Genomic DNA, 21,689 nt, shown 5'->3' on the forward strand with positions numbered 1-21,689 from the left:
AGCTGCTGCTGAAAGCTTAAAACACTGTTTGTGTCATGATCTTTTCTTAGAAACAATTTTTATAACTGTATAATGAAAATAATGATTTCTTGTACAGAAGGGAGAGCTGATTTTCGATTACTTGTTTTCTCTATTGTAACTCACAGAATAGCAAATACATAATTTAAAAATGCCATTTAATTAATTAGTGCCTGTAGGTCTCTTTGGTTAGTACTCTTTTGCTTCCTGACAAAATATTTGATATTAAAGACACTGAATCTTTTGGTATTTTTGCCATCTACTTCTGTGGTGGCACGAGTGGCTTCTTGATACAAGACTCAGAAGAGGATCAGTGAGGGTTCCAAGAACACCTGAAATGGATGCCACATCAGGAGGGCTTTATTTAAGCCACGGGGAAGGCAAACAGGAAGGCAATGATCTGAAAACGAAGCTGGGGTACAAGAGTGGTGTTTATGTGAGCTCTTGACTGGGAACTTCTTTTTAGTCCTATGTTTGGTGCATTTAGAGGGTAAGTCAGAGTTCACTATATCCACCACTAGAAGCTTTTAAGAAAGGCAGTGTGTTCATAATGCACTTCTAGATTTTGCCAAAATTAGTCTGCCCTGTTCTCTTTGGAGGTTGTACAAGTCAAGTGAGGCTCCCTGTGGATTTTGAAAAACTAAAACTCTAATTGAATCACATTTAAACTGATAATACAATGTTTTTTTTCTGTATCAGACACAGCTCCGAAACCAGCTAATCCATGAGCTAATGCACCCAATTTTGAATGGAGAACTTCAGCCACAGATGGTTCCAAGTGAAGACAGTTCACTTTTGATCACTGCTTCCAACAGTTTGGTGGCAGATCATCTAGAGAGATGTGGCTATGAGTATTCACTTTCTGTTTTCTTTCCAGAAAGTGGATTAGAGAAGAAGAAAGTAAGTTCAGTATTTTGCCTATTCCATGATGTTTAGGAGCTTTGTTCTTTGGGGGTTGTCATATTCTAACAGTTTAAAAAATCATTTTTTGTGATAGAAAATACAAACATAAGTACAGCTTCTGATCATCTCCACAAAGCATTCAGGATCATTTTCGTGAATACATAAAGCTGGCAAAAAGCTAATGATGCTGTTCTGGAAGGGTGCAGCCACCATCTGTCTGTGTGGCAGAGCACTTGGGAACTGAATCGGATGAAAGTTTGGCCATTCAGTTCCCTGAAAATGTAGTTCCTAGTCAGTTCAAGCTGTTCTAACTACAAAGTGTGGCTGAAAAGGTCAGTCCTTGCCTTCCCTTCTCTGTAAGTGTGTGGTTGGGTGAAGCTGTTTCTAACTGAAAATCAATTTTTTGACCTGGTGAGTAGTTAATCGCCATTTGGGTTACTGAGCTCATGTGATTTGGACAATAAATCAAGAAAACAGACAAGAAAAGTAGCAAGCATGTGTTAGTGGGGAAAGAACAAAACTCTCTTTTCATTGCTCAGCTTATGATGAAGCTACATGCTGGCTGCTGTATGTCTGAAGTAGTGAAGATAAGTAAATGTAGAACAGCAGGCCTCTAAAAATGATTTTACAGGGAGTAAACAGAGCTTTCACAAATGGAAAACATTTTACAACTGTGATACAGTGCCATTTGTATACTTGAAATTATTTTAAATTAGTTAACCTTTTCCAACTTATCTTTCTTTTCCCAAAAGCTGTGGACTGTGCAAGATCTTCTTCAATTAATGAGGATCAATCCAAAATCCAGTCTTTACAAATCATTGGTAAAGTTATTTTGATTTTGAAAATAAGCTTAAATTAAAGTGGTGGTGAAGACAGACTGGCTAAAACTTCTTTTTTTTCTTACAGACTTCAGGAACTCGGAAGGAAAATAAAGGTACAAAATGTTTGCATGTGATGCAGACTAGGATAAATGTGTTAGCTTCAATTTTATTAAGATGTGAGCAATAAAAAATCAGATTTCTTGAGTTTGTGTTGGTATGGAGTAATGTGGATTTAGTTGGATTTTGAAACTTGCAGTATACCAGGATGATGAATGTTATATTTCAGGATTATCCAACTCATATTTGTAGTGTGGATTAACTTGACATTCACTTACAAAATAAATGACTTGTACATTAGAAATAGGAGAAAATCTGTAATCAGGTATTAAATATAATGCTCTTTGGAGGCTTTTCATACTAACTTTGGAAAACTCAGGTTTTGGGTTGTCTTTATAACACTGTATTAGCTTGCAGAATATACTTCAAAAGCTAGTTACAGATTTAATTGACTTTCCCTTGTATTCTATAAGAAATAATTCTTATATCTGCATGATGAAACCTAGCTATACTATATAACATAAAGGAGCTTGATCTTCAAAAACCTCTGTTGCCTAAAGGCCTCATAGTTAAGAACTAATAGTCTTCACTCCTAACTGACCTTGGGAGTCAAGAGACATAAATGAGTGGAAAAGTTGCAAAAGGTCAGCTTTTGCTGGCTGAGATAGACTGGATTATGCTTGTAATAAAACTGTAATGTTTACTAGTATTGGTTTTTACTGAAATACTTGTTCTTTCTGTAAATCTAATAGGTTTTCTTGTACATTGAAAATTGCTTTGTTAAATGCAAATTTATCTTTCTCTTTGTCAAATTCTGTTTTTGGTGTGAAATCAGAACTAACTAATCTATTGGATCTTGCTAGGTTTCCTTATGCAAATTTTAATCAGGCTTACAGAACATCATCTAAACAGAGAAACTCACAACACAGAAACTCAGACCACCTCAGTGCCTCCTTACAGAGAGTCTCTTGGTAAGTGCAGTCTGTGCAAGGAAGTCTCCCCAGATATATTCATACTGGTATATGGTATGGCTTTTTTAATATATATATTATATGAATGGCGTTACTTTGTTACTTACTCAAATTCAACCTGAAGTGGTAATGAGTAAAGGTTATGTCTGTCACTAGAACATAGAATTTCTAAATTTTCTTAAAATAAGGGAAAATTGGGATAGGATTTTTTTTTTTAAATATCAGTCGTGTTTTAGGCATTTAGCTGAGACCTATGAAAAATGGACTATAAATGTTATGTGCTGAAATAAGTTCTGGAGAACAGAATTGTAAATGCATGCCTTCTTTCTGTGAGCAAGTTAGGCATATATTGGGAGTTCTTGAATGTGTAATATGCATGCTATTATTCATATATGAATACAAAAAATGCTGAAAGTTGCATACAGAATGAAATTCTTGTCCACCCATGGTAAAGAGGATGAATGACTGTATAATACCACAAATAGTGCCTAAACAGCCAAGTGCCTCCACCTAGGTATATGTTATGTTTGTATGAATATATAAAGCAGATAAATGGCATTTCTGTACTGCCTCTGCTTATGTGCCACACAAGTATTTCTAGGATAGTGCTGCTTGGATAAGCTGAGGAATGTCCTGCAGAGTGACGTTCCTGCAGGCTTTGGGAAGGTAACTACAGCAAGTGCTTTTAAATTCTGGGGGATGTGTTACTTTTTTTGTAGCTGAGAAGCTTCAACTGATTGACGAACAGTTTGCAGACTACTATCCTCAGCATCAGAAATATGAATCTTTAGAAGTAAAACTTAATGAATATAGAAAAGAAATAGAGAAGCAGCTTCAAGAAGAAATGCATCAAAAGGTATAACTCTGGTGTATAAATTTGAGGGAGACATTTGTTGATTTTGACTTTACACATTGCAAACTTTTAATACTTATGGCAAATTGAAAAAAAAGATCTAATACTTAGTTATAACAAGCACAAAAGGCTAAATTAATCCAGTATCTGTTTTCATATTGATGATATTTGATGATAAAATGTGTATATTTGTCATCTCCCATTTTGTTAAATGTGCACAGAATTAATTTTCATTAATTCTAATATTAATTTGTAACACGGCATTTACTTACTCAGGTTGTCTTAATTTGGTAAATTTTATCTGCTATTTGATGATTTTGTTTTATGGAGAAATGTTTATATCACAATTTTAATTTTCCTTCCCAGTTAAGATTTTGATGCTTGAATTTCAGTATGATGCATAGCAACTGAGAGGTGGGAATTGCTGTTGTGTAGCTTGACAAATAATTAATTTTTAATACTGATGAGAATTTGCATTCTATTTCAGAGCATTGCACAGAAACTCTAAAGTCATAACAGACAGTATTATGAATAATTTCTGAATTTTTTTCCTGTAATTGAAGACAACTCTTCTACAGAATTTTCCATCATTTTGGAAATAAGATTAAAATTTTGTCACATAATCCTTTGATAATCCTTCTGTCTGAAAGATGGACCAGAGGGAATATACTGTGTTTCATTCAAATGCATCTTTTTTCTTTTCCATAGATTTCTGTCAAGATCATCAGTTTATTTGGATAGAAAATATAAATCAACTATATTTCTTTTCAATATATTTTTCTTTAATATCTGTCAAGATCAATCGTTCATTGGGATATAAAAATGATAATCTAATCATCAGAATTCTTCCACACACTTTTAAAGGCACTCAGTGTAGTCATCATTTATTTAGCCAGATAGGTAGAAAGATGGAGGGTTAATCCTCTCTTCTACCTTCATTATTCTTTTAGTCTTTATTCCCCAGCTGTCTTTTTTTAGTACGTAGAACATGTTAATTTCTGTGTCATTAAGTTTGTATCAGTTTAAGCAAACCAGTTATAACGAAGGAGATGGGAATCTTAAGCAGATGTAGATCTCTTCTGAATTCAGTTAGCTTTACATGAATTCCTTAGCAACGTGATGTGAATTACTGTAAGACATTTCTAATCAAATTTGTATATATGCAAGTGATGCTGTACTGTCTCATTATTTAATTTTTCACAAAATTTATGCTCGCAGACTTGAATTCCTTGATCAAACATTCCCACCATGCCTTTTCCACTCTTCAATATTTTCTCACAATTTTTTTGACATTCTCTTTTGATTCTTTTGCTCAGTTTTTCTTCACATTTTTTGTCTTGTATGCTTGCTTTCCATTTTCTGTAATCCCATTTGGTCTCACATATATTGTCCTTCACACACTGTATGGAGTCATGCTCCCAGTGATTCTTCTGTGCAGTTGAAAGATTTGTGCTTTCCTGTTTGTATGCATTTACTTGTTTCCAGTTGTGCTTAGAAGTCAGTGAATTGGGACTTCTCTTTCTGTAAGCCTCTTTAGATGAAGTTGTGTGTTCTGCATTTTTTTACATTTCTGGCATTTCTTTTTATGTCTACGTGAATTTCTGTGGTTTCTTAGCAATTCAGGATGTGGGTCTGTTTCTGCCAATTCTTGAATCACTAGTCAAAAGTGGTTCTTTGGGACAGTACAAGTGTTAGAGGAGGAGTAAAGACTGTGACCATTCCTTAAGTCCAAGCTGAGTATTACTCCTGCAGTGCATTTGTTCTTCATAGGCTTCTGTTCTGCTCTTAAAGCTGATAGTTTTGTGTAAGATCTGCTTTGGGATGCTAGATAAACACATGAAAACTATGTAAGATGTGCAGATAGTATGTGCTGCTAGCATACTTCTATCATGGTAATTAATTATTATTTAATTTATCATTTCCTAACAAGAATTTCAAGGTGTAATTTTGCATTGTCGTAGGATGAATTATCTTTTTTTATTTGAAGATGACCCTATTTAACCCTCCCTTCCTCCTTTGTGTAAAAGCTTGAACATTTTAAAGAAGTTGAAATAGCAAAGATCAAAATGGAGGAGAAAGTGCAGACCCAGAAAGAAATCTCTGAGCTGCGCCATGAGTTAGAGAAGATGCATCAAGCAAAGTCTGAAGCCTTGATTTCTCGTGAAAAGAATGCTATTGAGAGGCTTCAAAAGCAACAAGAGGTAAAGTTACAAGTATTTTTTTCCTAATCTATTGCAAAATGATTCATTGAGTGGTTTACACTGTTCTTTTATGTTTGGGAGGTTTACCTTCAGATCTTACTTGGCTTATTAAGGAAAACTTTGAATTCACATTTGTTCTTATAAATAGGGGAATGCATTTGCAACTGCAAGAATGAGTATGGTCAAAGACCTAAGTAGAGATGGCTGGAAAAGGAGCAGTTCTGCAAGTTGGATCTAAATGTAATAAATACTTCTAAATCTGTTTTAATAATTTTGCTGAATTCAGATCACTGATGTTTTTTTCACAGAAAGTTGAATATAGCATTTAGTTACACTCTTAAATTCTTTTAGCTGTTCAGAAGACTTTAACTAAATGGAATAAATATGGTACAGATATGCTGTTTCTGTTTGGTTTTATATATTGAATATTATGAATAACCATCTTTACTGTAAGCTGGCATCTCGTTTCATTTTTTTGAGCACTTTTGTTGATGAGTTACTCCTCTGGGCTGTTAACTCTTGGTGTTTTGCCAGGGTAGTAACTGTTTCTACAGCACACAATAATTTGTGGGTAGTTCTCAACTGTTTATCCTGATCTCAGGCTGTTGCTTCTAAGTTTTTGAAAGAATAGTTTATTTGCTCTTCTGTTGCCTGTTTGCTTTGCCACATGCCTGCTATCTGCAGTAGACCTTCATATCCAAGTAATAGTCATCCACAATTGCTGTGCTTTTGCTTTGGTGTGGTGGTTTTAAGGTTTTGTTTGTCTTGTTAGTTTCCAAGAATATGTAGTATTGGTTAACAAAGCAGTTATGCAGGTTTCTATGTAAATTACTATAATATTAAACGTTATATCACCATGCCATGAATTTATTTCATGGTTATGTACTTTGTAGCTGACAAAAAAAAAATTTATGTTATGCTATCAGCATTCTTCTGTGGTATGAAATTAATTCAGTAATTTTAAAAAGCCCTACCAATGACTAGGTCAATATATCTGTCAGGTATTGTGTATAAATATTTGAATTTTCTTGTCAGCTTCTTCACTCACTGAGAACTTTATGCTTAATTTACCTGGGGATTGTTTTAACAGAGTTCAGATATATTTACATTAAAGATGTCAGGTCATTTACCCCTTCACTTTATGTGCAGGAAATGTGGCTTGAAAAACTGCTCTATTTTTTGTACCAGGAGCAGCAGCTGAATCTGTCAGTGCTGTCAAATGCACATGGCTTTCAAAGTTGATATAAGGGTCCATATGGCAAAATCATAATTTTCTTGTTAGACTTTTTTTTTTTGAGAGAAATAATGTCTTTTGTGCTTAAAGGCAAAACCCCCCATTTTTATTAATATGATATGTAGGTTTTGTTGTTAATATGTTCATCACTTGGAGAATCCCCTTTACAATTTTTATGAATTCTGTAAATTAAACTGCAAAATCTGAAAGGCTGTTGATGTACTCAGTTTCAGATTTTTAAGTGATGTTTTATTAGTGGGTTTTGGTATTTGTTAGTTCAACTACATTTTTGTGAAGAACATACAAAACTCGTTTATTAAAAAAAAAGTTAAGTGTTTGAATATGTTTATTCTGAAATTTAAAAAAAAAAAATTCCTTTCACTTGAGTTTTAATCAGTGTTATTTCTTAAAGGATGGGTATTTATGGTTAGGCAGAAGTGACTCCATCTAAAACATTTTTACTCTGAGTGAAAATAGAAAGGGAATTAAAAACATACTTAAAATTGATTCCAGATGTTATTTCATATAATGACTACCTAAATATTATTTATGGGAGTAGGATCAGTCAGTCCCTGAAGAAGATCCTTTTGAGTGTTAAACAGTAAATGAAGTTTTACAGTGAAGTAAAACTAAGGATAATATTTTGTGATTCAGATAGAAGCAAAGGAAGTGTATGCTCAGAGACAAAGTCTATTGAAAGATATTGAAGCCATAAGGACCAGGGAGGCAGAACTGAAGCAAAGGATGGAGGCATTTGAAATGTAAGTTGCTGAAGGATATGTATGATGCTGAATGATGCTTCTGCAAAACTTGCCTCAGATGTTTCTGCTTTGTGATGTTGAAAGAGATTACATATCCCAGAAGTTATGCTTTGCACTTAGAGCAGTATTGTATACTTGTATTAGCAGGGATACCCCATACAAAAAGATGTTTCTGGGGTTTTTTTTCTATTCCACCTCATCCAACCAAAACAGTCCAGCATTGCTTTGAAGGAATCAGATGTTTACTTTCAAGTACTTAAATTAAAAAAACCCAACCCCCAAACAACACAGTTTGTAACCCTAACACTTGTGAGATATGCACATTAATATTTTGCCTCATTAGTGCTATGTTTTGGGGTTGATTTTTTTTTTTAATTGTTTGTCCTTAATAAGATCCATTTTCTTTAGATAAATGAAAAAAGTAACTAATCCATTTTTGGCCAAACTTTCAATACTACCTAATGTTGTTATTTTGTCATCTGTTTTTCATAGCAAAATGAGTATCCTGGTAACAAAAACTTGTTTTTTTTCATCAACCCAGCAGAGGGTGCTGATAGACTAGCATGCTCAGCACTGTTTCCTCTGAAGTGTTTCTGCTGTGGGAAAGTGAGCCAGGGTTTTACCCGGGATAGCTGCTTAATTGATTGGTACTGAATTTTAAATGGGGCAGTTTAGTTTGTGTCACATCTCCATGTTCTTAATGAACTACAGGGACAGAGTCTGATGATGATTTCAAATTGCTGCAGTATCCCAAACAAGCACGTTGACCTTATATGTCTATAAATGTTATTGTGAAAAAGAAACAAACCCCCAAACTAAAACTTTGACTTTATAACTGGTCATTGTCTGTATATTTCTGGATATTTCAGCACCCAGAAAGTTCAGGAGGAGAAAAATAAAGCTATAGAAGATGCACTTCGGCGTCGTGAGGTTGCTGTGAAGAACATAGAGGAGACATATGACCAAAAGCTGAAGACAGAACTCTTAAAGTAATTTTCTCTAATAGCACACATAATCTTTTCTATGAAAATAGAGTTAATAAATTCTATAGGATTTATTTTGAAAAGCATAGCCAAGCAAGGACTCTGAAAATGTGCACTTTTGTTTTAGTCACATTGAATCTTTTACATTACTGCTTAGCTATTTGCTAGTAAGTTTGCTATAGAAAATAATTCCGTTTTGGTTATAGGTTATATTATTGCTGTTGTTTAAATTTTGTGTCAATATCTGGAAAAGAGCTCTGACATTAGCTTATATATTTAGATAAGAGGATCTGAAGCAGTATTAGTTACTTCCTTTGACCACAGTTAAAGGAACTGACCATTTTATGAATGTAGGAGAGGTGTGAAGGGGAAATCAGCATTAAAGAGATGTTACAAGTTTCCTGGAAAAGGAGTGAGAGACATACTAGTCCATTGCACAGACAGACTGGCTCTTATCTTCACCACTTCCCATTTCTGAAGAGGGATTCTGTGATACAGATATCCCTCTTATTGGTTACTTTCTGCTGAACTTGATCTTAAGAAATTGGCAGTCACCTGTGACTTCTTTTGGGGTATTGCAGTGGGTATTTCCTAACTTTGCTATTGTACTTCCTTGTAGTACCGTGGTCACTTGGAGGGCTCCTTGATACCAGGTGCTCTTGGCATGTCATGAACCTGTCTCAGTGAGGCAGTTAAAGCAAGTGACTGACGTATCATTGCTTTTTATTGCAAGTCAGTGAGCAGTATTATTTGTGGTTTTAAGTCTTTGAATTAAAAAGCAAAGATGTTGATAGTAGGTTTTGGTAAAAATAATCCCTCAGCATTTGATGGTTTTGTTACAGAACAGTGAAATGCAACTACCTGACTCACCTTACGGCTAGTAACAAATAGTGATTGCAAAGTTATTTCAGTACATGAGGAGAAGCAAAGCATTTAAAGGATAAACTGCTGCTTGGCTTGTTTTATTAACAAACAAAAGATTTTAAGGCATGCTGCAGGTGCTCAGAAAGACAAGATCCGTGTCCATTTGTCCCAAATCATTGATGAGAAGTATTAAAGAACTACTGGTTTTATTATACAGAAGTAGTCATGCTTGCTAGCAAATCAATTATATTTTTTTTATTTTTGCAGTAAACATTAAATGCCATATTTGGGAGAAGGATCTGAGTGGTGTGGACCGTTTGCAGAAATGTAGGAGGATGGATTTGGCTCTATCTGAAGTAATTTATAATTATGTCCCAGTCATGTAGAATGCTGAGCTTTCTTAGCTCCTGTAAATTCCAGTTCAGTGCAATGACACTGTTGGATAACAAGTGGGCTGTGAATAGTGGTGTACCTGAGCAGTGCTCAGTGTCTGGCTGCTGACTGGTGGTGTGCAGAGAGCCCTGGGGCCTCTTCTGGGGCCCTTATTGTCCAATACCTTCAGCTGGATATGGGCACAGGGCATCCTCAGCTTTGAACGTGAGACTTAATTAAGAGGAATAATTTCTACAACAAATGGCAGAGATTCAGTTCAGGCAGATTTTGACAAGGTTGGGAATCGTGCCAGTGTAAATTGTAGGAATTTTAACAAGGGAGACTACAAAGCTCAGTGCTCGGGGCAGAATAGCCCTATGAGGTTGTATAAATGGGGAAAAGAACTTGACTGAGAAACTGCATTTCTGAAGAGGAGGTGGGTAAGTTACAGTGAATGCCAGATTGATTTTGAGCCAGCAGCATGCTCTGCCAAATAAGGCAAAACAGTATGATAGGTAAAATTAGAAGCAGCATGGCCATCAGACTGAGAGAACTTACTGTCCCTTGAAAGGTACCCCAGGAACACTCTGCTGGGAATACCATGCCCAGATTTGGGCTCCCCAGTTCAGAAAAGTCATGAAGAAACTGGAAAGGGCTTGGTAAAATCTGTCAGATAGTTCATTTGAGTTGGACTCCCAAATGTGACCTCTGAGTTCATATCACAGGGGCTGGAAGTTGTGACTTGGGAGATTTAGCTTGGATGTAAGGAGAAAATCTACTGGGAGAGTACTGCAGCATTGGTACAGGGAGATGGTGAATATATGTTCTTTGAGGTTTTCAAGACTTGTCTAGGAAGAGCCACATCTGTCCTGCAGTACAGGTTTTAATAGTCTGGCTTTTTGATGAGGTGGTTGAATGAGATCATTGGCAAGGGCCCTTTCTAACCATTTTGGTGTCTCTGTGATAGTTAATTTTGTCAATAAATGATGTTGTGATTATAGTTTAGTTTGGGAAACAATGGAATTAACACAAATGCCTGTGCATGTGTGCACACACATCCTTTGGGAATACATAATTCTTTTTGTTTCTAGATACCAGCTTGAACTAAAAGAAGAATACCTAGCCAGAACCAATAAAGTTATTGCAGATGAAAAAAAAAATAAAGGTAACCATCTTTCTGAGATTGGTAAAAGTACCTGTTTATCTCTAGAGCTTTTACTGTCATATGCCAAACCATTACTGTTACTGAACCGTCCTGGTGTTCAGTGGTATAAGGGACAGAAGAGCCATCAGAAGAGTGACAGTTCAGCAACTCCTGCTGTTCAGAATGCACTGGGAATCAAAAACTGCTTCTTTGCACAGAGGCTGCAAAGCATTCCTGGTTTTTCAGTGTCCTGTTTCCCTCAGAAATCCTGCTAGCTCATTCTGGCTTTAACTGAGCTCTGGTACTGTACCCTGGCACAGTTGCCAGTTTCTGCATTTATTGTCCACAAGATGTTTAATTGGAGCTTGCGGAAGGGAGCTGGAACAGGAACAGGGTTAGAGTTTTAAGTTGGGGATGTGTAAGAAATGATGTATCACAGGCGTATGAATTTGATTTACTTAATTCTGAATGTGTATATGCATATGTATGCATTTGTATATACAACTTAATTTACTTATTTTGAAAGCGTGTGTATGACATTCAGTCATTTTTATGTCTTAAATTGAATTTTGGGTTTAGCACCTTGAAACTGTTTTCTGCTGATACAGTTTTTTACTGTAAAACTCTGCTAATTTTAATTCAGCATTTGTAATCCTCCCTGCAGAGAAAGCTATGCTTTTGCAAGAAGAAGCCATTGCTGTTAATTCAAAAAAGGAGGAGCTCAAGCAAGCTGTATCACGCACCAAAGAGCTTGAGGTAATTGTAAATATGAATTTAAAGAAAGCCTGTATTCTAATTGGTATGGTTGAGGTATATTAGAAATAAAAAAGAAAATGTGAAATAAAAATAATTTTTAAGAAGGACAGCGCTTCATAAGCTTCTAAACTGTTCTTTATCTGCAGCTGGATTTGGAGTCAGTGAAGGCCCAGGTTCTGTTGGTAAATAAACAGAATCAGTTGTTGACAGAAAAACTGAAAGAGGTATCAGACTATCCTTTGCTAAAGGAGGAAAAATTGGAGCTCCAAGTGCAGAATAAACTACTTAGGCAACAGTTGGATGAAACTCGGAGTGAGAACCAGCATCTTCGAGACAGTCAGTGTGAATGATTTAGTTGTTTTCTTCATTATGTTTCTCTCCAAGTATTTGTTTAGAAGTAAATTTTCATTAAAATGCTTTCTTTATATTATGTTTGCTAGTACTTTGCATGAAGCCCAAGCTACTGTTTGTGTATAATTGAGCAGTTCTTGGCATAAGCTTATTTTCTTTTATATGTCTGTATGGGAGAAATCCTGAATTAAGCAGTAGCTATGACATGGGAGGATATCCTTTTCACCCTCTGAAAAAAGCAGTGTGATATTTCTGACTATAGCATTAGTATGGTTAATGATGGCAAAAGTGCATCGCATTATTATTTGTTTGCTTGACTGCAGTAATAAATGCAAAGTATTTTTAATTGTGCATTTCAGATTACAGGAGAGTAGAGATGTGTGTGCAGTTACATAAGGTGAGAATATGTGTTTTTCTTCCAGTGTAGTACAGTCTGGGTCTAGTTCTTAAAGGACTACCCCAACAAAGATTTTGGTCCTTTGTAAAAGGAAGAAGAAAAATATCCCCGAGTACTTTATTCAGACAAAGTCTTCTTGTGTGCCTAAAATCAAATCAGCTTTACATGTTCATGGGGTATCGTGTAGAAAAGTGCACACTTGTTATTCTTTGTCTGAGTGTCTGGTGTTTCCCTTTTGGGGTAGAGCTGTCCCAGCCCTCGGCAGAGTACTTGGCCTGCCAGGCGGAGCTGAGGAGAGTGGAGCATTCTAAGAAGCTGGTGCTGGATGAATTTGAAAGTCATAAGCAGATGTTGGAAAAACAGCTACAAAGTGAGGTAAATTATTATTTCTAAACTATTTTAATCTTATCTTCTGTCATCTCTTTCACAATTACCCATCTGCCTGTGCAGGCCATTTGGCCTGCAGTTACAAGGGTTGTTTGTACTGTTCTTATTTTTATGTAAACAACTCTAAAGAAAACAAAACATCACCACACCAAAAAAACTACCAAAAAATAAAACCAACCCAACATAATCAAGTAAGTGTTACTTGAGTCACCAAATTGTGGGTGCTGAGCTTCAGTAGGATACTATGTTTCAGTAGGATACTGCACCTGAAAAACATTTAGAAACCAAGTATTCAGCCAGTTGAGATTGTGTTGTATGAATTACACTGTCTTTTGTTTTTCTCTTGATTTCCTATAGATTGAGCGTTGTACCCAGTTAAAGGCCCAACTGTTAGACTCTGAAGCTACTGTCAGGAAGTTAAATGTGCAGGTTGAAGAACTGAAACTGCAAGTGAAACAAACACAGGCAGGTTTGTATCTTACACCAGAGCAGTCCTTTATGATGGAAAAGTGTAAGAAGTTCCAGAAGCTTAAAAAATCTGTGGTTGTGTAGAACTAACACATCACCAGGGAGTAGATTTTAAAGTTTAAAATCAAAATCTATTTAAAGCCCAGTTTAAAAAGGAGACTCATTGCAACCTCCTTTCAGAAAACAAAGCTATAGGAGGAAGGAAAATACTCCTTCCTGAGCATTTGCATATTTTTGCTGTCTGTTTTTCCTCAATATAAGGACATTAGTGTTTGCTGGCAACATAAACAACATTTTCTAGCAGGCAACTTGTGTTTTAATGTGTTTTGATCCTTGAATGTTCGTAAAAAAAATAATCAGTTTGAAAATTGATTTTGTATCTCAGAAACTTAAGTCTGACTCTTACACAGATTTAGTCAAGTCTAATAACTTTTGCTTAACTTATGCTTAGCTTATCTCATATGGGTGTTAGAATCAGGGGCACTTACATAAAGCAATTCAGTCTGCAGAAGAAATGTACTTTCAAAGATGCCTGTCTGTCAAATTGCTAATATCAAGTATTACAAATAAAAGGGTTGGTATATATATGTAATATAAAAATACGGAATTCAATTCTGCAATGATTATACATTACATACAGCATGTTTTGCCTCCTAGTTCAGTATATGCAATATTTTATGATTTATACTATTCACTAGACTGATACGTACATTTATGGTACACGTATTGGTACTATTTGGAATTGGAATTTTTTATGTCAAAATGGCAAATACATATTTTAATTAAATTACTGAAAGTACTGTAGGAACTTTTATTTTACATCAGAGTTAATGAAGTCATTGAAGAACCATTTACGAAGAATAAAAACCAGGTTGTAAATTTGCTGAAAGATACAGCCCTATAGACTGGTCTTTTGGGCTTGTTGAAGTATGCAATTGCAAGGAAGCAGACTGCCCCAAAACATTCAGTTTAACCAACAATTTTAGAGTACTTTTAACGAAAAAATAGAAAAATAAACAACAGAAGCATTGTCTGTGTGCTGTTGTTTTTCTCCTAAACTATTTTTTATTTAAATAAAGGAGGCTCTTAAGACTTGTGGCACGCCCTGTGCTCCTTAGACTTTACTAGCATGATTAGATATAACATGTCCAAAGTGGTAATGTTTTCATGTTTATTTATTTACTTAAACATAATTTAAAAAATAACATTGTAGAGTACATGCTTAACGGTGGTTTTACATGGAAGAATTATATATTTGAGAAATAGCAGTGGTAATTTGCAGCTTTGGAGCTACATTAACAATACATTTAAATCAATTTCAATTAAACCATTTAAAATTCTCAAAATGTAAGCCAATTCCGTTATTCCATTATTTTTCCATTATTCCAAGTATAATTTTGAAGAAATTGGAATTTAAATGGCATGTATTGCTATTTTTGCTTTGCTGTCGGACTCCCTCTCTCTCTCTCTCTCTCTCTCGCTCTCTCTTTAGTGTCACTCACTTTCTCTTGCTACCGTTTAGCTCTGGAGAATGAGGTGTACCGGAACCCAAAGCCATCGCTCGTCGACCGCTCCGTCCTGGACTTCCTCGGTGACAGGATCGTGCCCCACGACATTTACGTGGATGGGGCGTTCCCCAGGACGCCGGCGCCGCCCGAGGTGGGGACGCTGGGCGCTGTGCCGGGGCCTGCCTGCCTGCAGCCACGCAGCGCTTCCCCGGACCCAGACCTGGAGTGCGTGGCACGGGCCCGCGCCAGGGTGAAGGAGCTGGAAAAGGAGGCCGAGTACCTGGATGAAGCCTACAGGAGTTACCAACACAGAGTCATGCTGAATGCAGCTGCAAGCAGAACGCCAAGGAAGATGCAGCCTCCTTTAATTCTGCGGTGTCCTCTTGGTAGACACCCTTTGACTACCCAGCAGGAACTGCTAGAGGATAATCCCAGCTCCCCGCGTTCCCCTCTGAGCAGTCCAAGAGACGAGGAACACATCAAAAGAACCGGGCAGGCCGATATCTTTAAAACTCCCTTAACGTCGCCACACCGAGGAGCATCTCCAAGGCGCCTTTCTTCTACTCCCATTTCCAAACCGAAGAGGGACCTCAGTAACAAGAAGGTTCCAGATGGTAAGTCACAATTGGTAGTGGGGTGCAGTAATGGGCTTTACTTACTCTTCCTCTTGTGCTCTGGGAACAGAAGGGTTTAGCAGTGTAACTTGTTCACTCGTTAATTGCTAACATGCAGGAGAAATCAGGAGATGTGGTTTTGCAGGAGACTGAATGTACCAGCTGCTTGGAATATTGCTTCTTCCTGGAAACAAGGACTGGAGAAGTATGTTGAGGGAAGTTAAACGTGCTCTAGGGAGCTTTCAAGAGACGACTACACCATGTAAATCCGGTGTAACCTTAAGATGTACTTAAGAAGAGTTTCATTCTAAACTTACTATTAAGTGTAACAACTTCGCAACATTCGTTGTAGTTTCTTCACCCTCCTATATTTCTAACCTGTTATTTGACTGTTGTAGTTAAAAGTGTGTGGCTGAAGATGTCTTTGGCTTCTCTTAAATTGAGCCTTCCAGTCTGAAAAGTCCAGTTTTCCTTTTGTTTATTCTTTTTGCTGTGACATCTTTATAAAATACTCCTGAGCAATTGTAAGGAGGAAGGATTTAGTGTTTGAAAAAATTTAATTTGCTATTAATATCACAGTTTCTAATAATTGATTAGTATTTTTTATTTTGAGAACAGTACTCAGAAAAGCAAGCAAAATATAAACAAAATTTTTTTAAAAGTCTTGTTTCAAATCTGCAGTACATCTGCTTCTTGAGTGATACAATTTTTTTTTTTCACCCTGGCTCAAAGTTGATTTAATAGGATGAAAAAAAGAGACAATAACAACAAAAAAAGAGGTAATGATCAGGTTCTCCATTAAGGAACATGAAATACAAGGGCAGCTTAGTTTGGAAGAAAGGTGGTTGAGATGTCTTGTGGGAAATCTGGAAAACAATGTGCGATGTGAAAAAGGTGAAAATGGATCAACTGATTACCGTTTAACAGACCTCAGAATCGTGTGACATTGAAAGGAAGTAAAATTAAATGTTTTTTCATACCATGAGTAAGTTGTGTAATTAATTGCTTCTGTGGGAAGAAGTATAGCTGCAGGAATAAAATTTCTGTCAGGAGGATCCAAACAAGTGTTGATTGGAGAAAGGTTAGGGTGAGTGTTGCCAGAAGCAGGATACAAGTATTCTCCTTTTTCAGTTTTACTTTAGTTTGTTTGGTAATGGGCACTGTTAGAAACAGGTTACAAACACTGATTGATTGTGGCCATCCCTGTGTTTCTGCATGTAGAGCATCATACTCTTACTGAAAACATCTTTGAGACTTGAACTTCCGAAGCAATCTTTCGTGTTATAAATTCCCTCTGTCAGCTTCTCTATAAAGTACCCACAGACTATTTGCTTAACACTGCACACAGACAAAAATTTTCACATTACTAGGGTTTTGTTGAAAAGTTAGGAAATGTTAAAACTATACTTGTGTGCATCACCTGAACAATCCTTCCTGTCTCTGTCCTTTTCAGAAGCTAGTTACAGGATGGCAGATCTCTTTTTTTCCATTGGATCTGTTCTTTGCTTAATGCACAAAACTGACTGCGTCTGGAGAGAAGTAAGAATTGAGTAATAAAGGAGTGCATTGCCTGACTCTGGAGTTACAGAAATGGAGTGGTGTGGAGTGGAGGAAACCAGGCTGCAGCTGGGTGATAGGATATTGAGGTTGGCTTCAATGCTAACTGCACTGTTAGTGGGATTTGTCAGCTCCCACTGGGATTGCTTCCCCACTGAGATGTCACTTCACTCTCATAGGTCTTCTGAGGAGTGCATTTATACTGGTATATATGTTTTTCTTTTCTGCTAGTGATGGCTGCACCAGGTGTGGTCTTACTAGAAAACTCGTAAGTTGTTCTGGAAGCTGTTGCGGAGCTTCATGGTGCTGTTGGAAATACCAGTCTGACAACTCAGGGTAAATTTAAAGAGGTAGAAGATACTATGCATGTAAGTCAGATTTGTTTTTCCTTTAAGTGAGGTTAAGTGCAGCTCAGTTGTCAGCACCTGTCTCTGGAAAACGAAAGGAAGAATATGTCCTCAAAAATACTTAGAGTTGGCAGATCCAACAGCTGTTTTCCTGCATAACCTGCAAGTGGAAGGATTATTCAGTTTTTTCTTTGCCTTTAAATTAAATCATGCATTTGACTGTTTTCCTTCCTAAGTCCACACAGTGGACTTATATGAACCAGTGAACCAATAATGCATGTGTTGTACAACCAGCCTTGCCTGAGAAACAGTAGGACAAATAACTAATACAAATTTTGGGATTTTTATTCTGCAGACATCAAGAGCTTATCCCTTACCTCTTCACAGCGGAGTGTTGACCAGGTTCTTTCTCCTATTTCAAAGCCATATTCGCTTTCATCTTCCGAATCTGTTCCTTCCTCACCATCCAGTCATGGCCAGAAAATCAGGTAACATTGTTTACAAAGCAATATTTTTAAACTGCTTTTTAAAGGAATGCTTATCTAATTGCTCAGTTGCTAGCTGCTTTTACAGATCAAGCAAACCATTAATTTTATAAGTGAAAACTTTTCTAAAGATGAATAAAGATTTCTATTTTGAATATCATGCCTCAAGTGGAACCTAGTTATAAAAAAACCCAAAACTTTGGTTTGCTCTGAGCAAAGCCATGTCTCTTTACTGTGTCTCTGTTTTTCACATCTGTGACCAGACTGATGAGCTTTTACTAACTGAAGCATTTGAATTTCTGCTTCCTGTTTATTTAAATCAAAGCAATTGTACGTTCTCACTTCATTCATTAACAAGCTGTAGTGCTAAATTTATTAATTCTTTTCTCTCTCTGAAGAGCTTGTTAACATGCCTGTTTTCAAAGTAGGATTGTTCAGTCTCCTTTTCTTGTGGGATGGGTAGTGCAATTCTTCTCTTTTTTTATTGTTTTTTTTTTAAGACCTTTTTAAGGTAAATTAATAACTTGACAAAATTAGGCTGCATTAAAATGACTATTCTTTTGTCTCTGTATCTCCTATTTCCATGTCTGGAGTTCTTCTGTTCTTAGTGGCCAGTGTTGCCTCCACTGTACAAAACTAAGAAGCCTGAATACGTGTCTTCAGAAGCAGTCTAGGATTTAACTTTTAATATTTTTTCCTAGAGAGAGACAACTGAATTGTCCTTAACCTGCCAGCCATCATTCCTGATTTGATGGCAGACGAAAGACAGCCTGTGCTGGGGCAGGTCTAGCAGGCATGTGTAGGCCTTTCTTATTTTGTTATCAAGGCCTGAACATACATTTAATGCAGAGAGCACCTTCTGTCTGGTTAGAATTTTGGGAGAGCCTATATGTTTTTTGTCTTCAAAATGAGCTGTTGGGATATTTAGGGTTTGTGAAGTCAGTTTCCTTTAAGTATTCCCTTGAGAGCGTGTCTCCTTTCCCTACCCATTCACATTTTCTGTGGTATGTTTCAGATTTCTTGTACTTCTCTGACAGACCTTAAAAAGTGAAGGTTGTATGTTAACCTGCACGTTAAGGTGACAGGGGGAAATGCTGTAATCCTGTGAGGGACTGTTGTTCTTTGAAGGATTTTATAGACTCCATCCTGCTTGAAGAGTGGACATAAGAGCAAGTTGTGTTGCAGAGGACAGACCTGGGTCTGGGAAGGCAGCTATAGTTTGTTGTTGCTTTCTTGGGTTTCTTAGGACAAAGCCAGGGCATAAGGTCCTAATAATTGTCTTGAACTTGCTGCTTTTCCAAGACTTTCTTAAAAGAAAAACATTCTTTTGTTGCATATTGGCTAATGTAATGTGCTTTGGACTATTTTGTGTTACATGAAATATTTGAGAAATGCATGTGTGGGCTTTTTCAATTATTTACTCTTATTATTAGGCAAATGCCACATCACTGATGTGTACTGTGGGATTAGTTTATGACCTGTAGATTTTAAGTGGCAATGGGAACTTCTTTGGAAAGGGAAGAAAAGTGAATATGATGCTGCAACATCTGTGACAAGCTGTTAGAAGTCAGACCTCAGTCCGTGGCAAAGAACAATTGCTTCTGCAACTACAGGAGCTCCTTGTTTATTTATATTCCAAGGTATGAGTGGTATGAAGGAAGCCAGTAAACATGGACAGGAAGACTGGAGTGATAAGGCAGATTATTACCTAATTTTTTGTTTGTTTATTTATTTAAGCCTGAAGAAACCAGTTGAGGGTTGTTACTGAAGCAGTGGGTTCTCCCTTTCTAGCACTGTTGCAGGACACAGTGTTGAAGAAAGTGACATATGTGCCCTTGAACTTTGCACCCTTAAGAACGATTTAGCACTTAACCATTTCTTTGAAGAAAAAACTCAGATCATGAAAGAGATTTCCAAAATCTTGAAATTTCATTTTCTCTGTCCTATTTAATTTACAGGGTATTTTTCCCCACTGACATCACTGAACTATCCTTCTGGCAGTGCAGATTTATTTGTCTGTGCCCAGATTCACTTTTTTGTTTATGAACAAATCTCATTGTTGGGGGTGTATTTTGTATTGTTTGTTCTCCACTTTTGCCCTGTGGAAGATTGGTATTCCTTAGAAATGGTGAGCACAAACAGGCTATGATGAAGAGCACCAGCTGGTGTGAAGTAAGCTCCTTTATGAAGTGCTGATGCTGAATTTCATTAGTGACCTGCACTCCTTTTGCTGTTCTGGTTCTGGTCAGTTTAGTAGCTGGGTCACGTGGGAGACATTGTTCTTGCACATTATCTTTCTGATGAGATAAATGGGGATTTAGAATGAGGGCACTAACCCCATTTTGATAGAACCCAGATTTTCACCCTTGCATCTCTGTTTTGCCAGACATTTAATCCTAATACATTTCAAGCACATCTGTTAAGATGACATCAAAATAGGAATTCAACTGTAACACAGACCTTAAAAAGGCAAATTTCTTAATTTCAGTTGTCTGTCACAATTCATTGTATTTCTACTTTTTTGATGTTTTTTCTTACTCCTTTTATTTTGTTTTAATATAATTTACGTTGCATCAAGACCTTGGGGAAAGGTTGAGGGAATGGTGTGGACTTTTGATAAAAGTTAGAGAACTGGATTTAAATACCCTAAATTTGAGTCAGGAAGTTTCATGGATTTTAGGTTTGGTTTAGTCTGTTGTGAGTGAATTTTAGATTGCTATCTGCTTAAAAGTTCAGCATTTATATTTATTAATTTATTTATATTCTTCCTTATTTTTTTAGATTTCAGAGTCAACAGACAGACAAACAACATCTCAGTGATACCCACAAACCAGAGAAACTAAGGTATGAGGATCTTGAAGAACACATTTATACTCTTGAAGGTAAGTTTTAGTGCATTTCAGGCAGTTTGTTTAATACCTTAGGGCTTAACAGTTAAAAGACAATTGTCTTCATAGTTTTAAGACTGTAGATGAAGAGAAAAAAATCTGACTGATTTTGTAATTAGGGAAAACAAATATTTCAGATTATGAGGGATTAATTTTCTTCATTCTTGCATCTTTAGGTAAGCGTGGTAGTAATAAGCAGACATTAAATTGAGTTGTTTCTGAAATTAGTAACATAAATTGGTTCAGAAATCTTGCATAACCATGTGCTGATTAATGCTGTAGGTCTGACAGTTGCTTTGGAATGTTTTAAAATGTAGAATTTTTCTTTAAACAAAAGTGTATTAGTATGTGAAATAAATGGAGGTTTTTTTGTATTTGCTGCATAAATTAGAACCAGGTTATAAGCCTAAAGATAATTTTCTGTAACTATTGCATGCACTCTTGGTTTTTCCTTCAGTAACTGAGGCTTAAATAGTAGTATGAATTAGAAGTTGCTTTAGGTTGTGTGTAAATGTGGGAAGAACTCTTGCAATTATACTGTCATTAATGAGCATCTCTGAGTAGTTTTGAAATGTGGTTCAGTTACTGGTACCTAAATTTTGTCCTAACTTTTTTTTTTCACCGAGGTCAGCATTTTATTTATTTGCATTTCTGCTCTCTGTTGGTTGTGTGCTATAAAATGTTTCCTTCTCTCTTTGACATAACTAAGGTAATGTAGAAAGAGGAGGGTAATCAAACTTGATGTCCAT

At 36.4% G+C, this 21,689-nt stretch overlaps 1 protein-coding gene across 5 annotated transcripts in view; it reads left to right on the forward strand.

Moving 5' to 3' along the window:
- Window positions 1-21,689, forward strand: part of OFD1 (OFD1 centriole and centriolar satellite protein) — a 30,105-nt gene that overhangs the window by 1,956 nt on the left and 6,460 nt on the right. For 3 of the 5 annotated variants that reach the window (XR_009932993.1, XM_062488029.1, XM_062488030.1), the window contains exons 3-18: window positions 718-918; window positions 1,674-1,742; window positions 1,828-1,855; window positions 2,663-2,770; window positions 3,490-3,626; window positions 5,651-5,824; window positions 7,713-7,819; window positions 8,689-8,808; window positions 11,130-11,203; window positions 11,847-11,938; window positions 12,085-12,274; window positions 12,931-13,061; window positions 13,431-13,542; window positions 15,034-15,663; window positions 17,923-18,055; window positions 20,834-20,934. Coding sequence is in view for 4 of the 5 variants with exons in the window: in XM_062488029.1 (XP_062344013.1) it covers window positions 718-918; window positions 1,674-1,742; window positions 1,828-1,855; window positions 2,663-2,770; window positions 3,490-3,626; window positions 5,651-5,824; window positions 7,713-7,819; window positions 8,689-8,808; window positions 11,130-11,203; window positions 11,847-11,938; window positions 12,085-12,274; window positions 12,931-13,061; window positions 13,431-13,542; window positions 15,034-15,663; window positions 17,923-18,055; window positions 20,834-20,934 (2,407 nt within the window). In the remaining variant the exon portion in view is untranslated. Of the gene's footprint in view, window positions 1-439; window positions 509-717; window positions 919-1,673; window positions 1,743-1,827; window positions 1,856-2,662; window positions 2,771-3,489; window positions 3,627-5,650; window positions 5,825-7,712; window positions 7,820-8,688; window positions 8,809-11,129; window positions 11,204-11,846; window positions 11,939-12,084; window positions 12,275-12,930; window positions 13,062-13,430; window positions 13,543-15,033; window positions 15,664-17,922; window positions 18,056-20,833; window positions 20,935-21,689 lie in introns of those variants that run through there. The other 2 variants (XM_062488032.1, XM_062488031.1) reach the window with 2 other exon arrangements.

This window comes from Cinclus cinclus, chromosome 2 (genome assembly GCF_963662255.1).
Source record: "Cinclus cinclus chromosome 2, bCinCin1.1, whole genome shotgun sequence".
NCBI classification, from domain to species: Eukaryota; Metazoa; Chordata; class Aves; order Passeriformes; family Cinclidae; genus Cinclus; species Cinclus cinclus.